Here is a 5772-nt window from a genome sequence, read left to right as displayed (position 1 = left end):
ATGTGGAATCTGTAGTACGTAAGGAGATCCAGATATACTGTGGGAAAGGGCACTGGCTTGCTATCTGCACAGCTACCAGATCGAATCGTTAGCCGCCGCCTTTACATCGCTCTCGGAGTAATCGAATCCTTCATGTAAAGAAACTAAAACAATTGCTTGCGGATCGATGTTGACAAACCGGCGGGAGTAATGAGATTTCATGGAGCTACATAACCCAAGATCTTCCCCCAACCCACTCGCTTTCTACTGCATGTACGCATTGTCAGTGCCGAGAACAAACGCTAGAGATAGTGGAGCAGACAATGTTGTAAAATTACTGAGAGCCATCAATACCACGTAGGCCGGGTAAGACATGCACCCCACACAAAGGAACAGCAGCAGTAGCAGTAGCAACCATATCAACAACTACAACTAAACCATATCAACAACTACACACACGCACGCGCGCACGCACGCACGCACGCACGCACGCACACACACACACAGACAAACACATCAGAAAAAATAAAAATACAGCAATACGCCAACCTAGACAGCCAGCATATTAATTAAGCCAAATAACCAGAAAGCCTGTACCAACACATTTTTCTAATAATAGATTATGGCTCTGCTTTCAGTAGCTGAGCAACGAGGGTCAGCCTTTGTTAATGATGCTGTTGACATTATTGCCATGTTTTCATATCAACTAATGAGTGGCCTAGCTGCCTAGAGTACTAAGCCCACACTACGCCCACACTCCGTCACTTGCTTGTCGCAAAGGCTCCAGCATTTTACCGATACCTGAGACTGTGTGGGGGCACAGCTGCCTGCGTCCATCGGAAAACATACATCAGCTAACGTGAAATAAAACATTCTTTCAGCTCTATTTTCGAACGGAAATCGTGATTTCGCCTCAAAGAAGCCGTCGCTAATTTGTTATCCAAACGAAATCCGAAACACATTAACGGGACAAACCAAGTTAACAGTGAGAACGAATACTGTGTGTGATAACAATTAGACAGAATTAGAGCTATGGCACTGGATGGGAACTTACACACACCAACCCATCGCATGACTATAACTCCTATAGCATGCTACCAGATGAAATCATAAACGATGTATACAGTAATGCAATTCCTCGTGAAAGTTAAGCTGTAAAATGTGAAGAGAATTGATTTTCTTGCAAGATTAATCAGAAAGAGTGCAGCGGAATCAGAAGAGTCAATGCCCCCCGAAGCCATCCTCCTGTTGTTTGTTTTAATTCACTGAAAGCATCTAGAACTGAGCCTACGTTAACATTTGCACTATGACAACATAGAAACCTGATCAAAACCAATGAATCAAAACCATATGAATCCAAAACAAATAAATTAAAAACATGAAACAAAACCAGCGTAAATAAAAGCGTTCGAATCATTAGCTTCTATCTCCACTCAAAGGTGTTGAGGAGGACCTGATAGGGTTACCATGGTTTAATAGAGGTGTAAAGATTCACATGGTCTTACTTATACGGGAGAAAATGTCTATTCATGTCCTTCTAACCTACTCATCAACCCTACATAAATGCTAATTCCATAACGCCTCACTATTTTGTACCAAATTTGCAAATAAAAAGGAATAGGATTTCATCTTAATAAGGTCGTCAGTACTCGTTTCCGTCTCAATTAACTCGCGTGAATTCGATTACAACAGAATCTTTGCTGTGTTTTATCTATCCATGCGTCTCCACACAATAGCAGGGATCAGCTCGGAGTTATTGCACAACTGAACGAGTGAACTGAACTGAAGTGGAGCTGGATTGGACACTCCCTCAGGAAGCCTGCCAGTAACATCACCAGACAAGCCTTGACCTGGAATCCACAGGGAAAGAGGAAGAGGGGAATGGAAGGCCAAGAAACACGTGGCGTAGAGACACCCAGGCAGAAATGCAGAGAAGCGGTCACTCCTGGAGGGAGATGGAAAAAACAGCCCAGGCCCCCCAGGGTCGAGTGCGCTGGCGGAGCGTCGTGGAGCGTCGTCGATGGCCTATGCTCCTCATGGGGCTTAAGGGCCTAAGTAAGTAAGTAAGTAAGTAAGTAAGTAAGTAAGTAAGTAAGTAAGTAAGTAAGTATAAGTAAGTAACTTGTAAGTAAGTAAGTAAGAACGAGTATTGCATATCAGGCAGTCCGTCCTCTACTATGTCTGCGCGCGTAACATTTACATGGGCTGTCAAACGATGAAGGAGAACGAGAGTGAGGATCGTAAACATCGTCAGCGTATCTGCAGGCAATGAACACATGCGCGTAGTTTCCTACGCACACGCACGCGGGTACCGTATTTACTCGTGTATAAGCGCACTTTTTTGTACATAACTTTAATATAAAAAAAAAATCAGGAGTGCGACTTATATACACGAGCAAATACGGTAAGCCATGAATGGATCCGGAGGGCACGCACGCCGGAGCATGCACGCACGCGTGTGCGTACACACAGACGCAAACATATGCGTCATACACGCGCGCAAGTTCGTAGACAAGCGCACGGATGAACACCCAGTGCGCAGGTACGAACATATTAGCAAGCATATATGCACACGTAGGCTCAAACATGCATGCACATGCACATTTATATGCCAACAAGCGCAAGCCGACGCACATATCATGCACCCGCGCAAAAGCGTAGACGCACGACTGCACCCGCGCATGAATATTTGAGTAAACACTTCAAAAGAAATCAACCACATTGTTCGCTTATCAGCCAGCATAGCCCACATTCCCCGGCCCCGACTTTTTTTATTTCCCAACCAACAGCAGCAGAAAAATCCGCATGCATGCGTGGCGTTGGTTTGCGTTAGCGGCAAGCGTGGAAGCCGAGAGGGGAAGCTAACGGGAGTCCGAATCACGCGAAAGAACCGCGAAAGGAAGATTTTGGGGTTTGGGGCGTGTCTCGCTGGCTGCCAACGACACTGCTTTATACCCCGTACAGACTACGAACTTTAGCACGCTTCTTGTTGTGTACAGACACACACACAAGCGGGCTATCTTAACCCGGACTAAGTTAGCCCTGCTTCATTTGCGGTTTAATACCATATCAAATTCGTAGTCTGTACGGGGTATTAGACTCGTGTGCGACGCTAGCAGATGAGACGGAAGTTAAAGGGAAGACGAATCATAAGAGTACGAGTAACGAATCACGCAAAAAAAAACAGCGAGAGAATGATGCCGACAAACGACGGACGGAGTTCGGGGGCGTGTCTCGCTGCATGGACGCCAGCTGCACCGCTGCTCTAGATTCACGATTCTCGAGTTTCTCCTGGTTTACTGGGAGAACCCTAACGAGAGGCATTCGCGAGACAGCTCGTAAATCATGAAGCCGCTTGTTGACGCTCGTTGATTTTTCTCCGCACATCGATCACAGCCGGTGATATCGCGTGACGGTGCGCAGTCGGAAGCAGAGAAAATCCGATCACTCCCAAATTTTGGCGGCAGCCGGATTGCGTGGACTTCCGGAAAGTGCACAAGCTTTTTTCTATTAGAGACTCTTGAGAAAATAGAGGGACGTGCACATGCCCGTCCGTTCGTTTGCACCTTTATGCAAATTTTTTTTCTACTAGAGACGACTACAGGCGAACACACGTACCCGTCCGTTCTTCGTTTGCACCTTTATGCAAATTTTTTTTCTACTAGAGATGACTACAGGCGAACACACGTACCCGTCCGTTCTTCGTTTGCACCAGAGTAGCAGAGCTTCCTTCGCACTCTTCCTCTCACTGGTCTCATCTTCCTCATCCTGCAATTTCAAAATGACGTTTTAAACAGATGTCGATACGGAAATAACATCTTATTATGGAAGCATTCATGATACGCTTGGAAAAAATTTTGACTAATAATATTATGTGAATAATAATAATTATAGTGTGCAAACTTCGCTTTGTTAAATAATCCCCTATCTATGATCCAATTTTCGAAAGAGTTCAGAACAGCTTATTATCTCAACTCCACCACGTTTAGTCACAATGGATTTTTGTCCAACGTTGTAAATCTATCTCTACAAGAAATGAATGGCAGGCTTTAACGTCATGCATAATACATAGGTATTAAGACCTTAAATCCGGGTTTTAGACCTTAAAACCTAGTTTTATACCTTAAAACCGGGTTTTAATACCTTAAAACCCGGTTTTAAGGTCTAAAACTAGGTTTTATGCTTTTTGGTAGAAAATGCTTTCCATACGCTTTAACGCCATGCATAATACACAATCATGTATTAATATTATCGCTGATCCTTACCTGTGTTTACCAATCTACCCAGATACCTTGCTCGCTGCGCTGAAATGTTTAGTCACACACCATGCACAAGCCCAGTGTTAACAACAATAACAACATGCTCCACCTACCTCTGCGTTTCAGCATCAGCCATCACTGCGAAACCCTCGTACTAACCACCGCCAAACGAAAAAACGATTTTTTTACATACCACGACGAACCGCGCCAACTCCCGATCCTCGACCCCGAGCGTCCGCAGAGTGACCTCTGGTGGCAACTCGGCAAACCTGGTCTCCGGCGACAAGACGACGCCGTTGCATAGAACGACGGCGGCGTTTTCCGTGGCGGTGGCGGCGGCGGGGTCGAGCGCACGGCGCGCGGCGCTCAGGGACGCCTCGTCACGCAGGCTTAGCTCCGCTAGGGTGAGATACCCCGGCAGCTCATACAGACGCGTCTCCGCCCCCGCCCACGCCGGCAAGTGTGCCAACCCCTCCCCCGTCACCCCGAGCTCCGCCAGCGTCATCTCCTGCGGCAGCGAGTCGACGCTCGTCGCCGCGGTAACCGTCGCCGCGGGCCCGCGGCGCAGCTGGTAGTTGGCGTTGGCGTCGCGGCGCAGCGCGGCGATGTCCTCCGCGCGGAACCCGAGACTCGAGACCGCGAGCCCGGCGGGGAGGCGAGACAAGCAGGTGTCGGCGGAGACGTCGCGCGGCAGCATCCGCTGCGCGATGCCGAGGTCGTTCAAGGTCATGTCGCGTGGCAGCTCGCTCAAAAGTGTGTCCTCGCGCAGGCTCACGGGGAGTACGTCCCAGAGCATCAGCTCTCCCGTTGCCGCGGCGACGGCCGCGTGCCGCATCTGGTAGTTGCGGTTGGCGCGGTCGCGCAGCATCCGCACGTCTTCCGGCGAGACGCCGAGGTCTCGGAGTCTCGCGCCGGCGGGCAGGCTGCTGAGTAGCGTCTCGGGCGAGACGCCCGCTGCGAGGTCGAGGCCGAGGTCACCGAGAGTCATGTCGGCGGGGAACGCCGCGAGCGCGGTGTCGGCGCTCAGCGAGGCCGGCAGAGCGTCTCGGTACAGCGCGCCGTGCCTCACGCGAGACGCGCGTCTCACCGCCTCGCTCACCGCCGTCTCCGCCTCGGCGAGCCCCAGCAAGCGCAGCGTGACGTCGCGAGGCAGGTCGCTCGCCCGCGTGTCCAGCGTGGCGCCATCTGGTAGGTGCGCGGCGGTGACTCCGAGGTCTCGCAGCGTTACGTAGCGCGGCAGGAGGTTGGCTTGCGTGTCGGGTTGGAGGTCAGAGACGACGACCGCTTCGTGCGATTCAAACAGGTCGGGACGCGCGAGCTAGAGGTCACCAGGGTAAAAAATACACGGGAGCGATGAGCGATTCGCTCTTCAAACCACCGAAATCGCTCCCGTGAGGCTCAAAATAGCTCCCGTAACATTTTTGGTGAGAGCAATTTTTTCCAGACTTGAAAAAGAGCTCCCGTGAAAAAAACTTTATTTTTCCCCTGGAGGTCGGCGCAACGTAAACAACATCAGATACGCTCCGGCGTGATC

The 5772-nt window shown here is 49.8% G+C and overlaps 1 protein-coding gene across 1 annotated transcript in view; it reads right to left on the bottom strand.

Moving 5' to 3' along the window:
- The window catches only part of LOC106809839 (spectrin beta chain-like), a gene marked incomplete at its 3' end in the record, with an annotated part of 127714 nt that overhangs the window by 75248 nt on the left and 46694 nt on the right, over positions 1-5772 (bottom strand). The window contains 1 exon segment of the mRNA XM_014813065.1: positions 3671-3747. Coding sequence (XP_014668551.1) covers positions 3671-3747 — 77 coding nt within the window.

This window comes from Priapulus caudatus, unplaced genomic scaffold (assembly GCF_000485595.1).
Source record: "Priapulus caudatus unplaced genomic scaffold, Priapulus_caudatus-5.0.1 Scaffold390, whole genome shotgun sequence".
NCBI lineage: Eukaryota > Metazoa > Priapulida > Priapulimorpha > Priapulimorphida > Priapulidae > Priapulus > Priapulus caudatus.
Note: the sequence above shows the minus strand (reverse complement) of the source record. Positions and strands in the feature narration are given on the sequence as shown.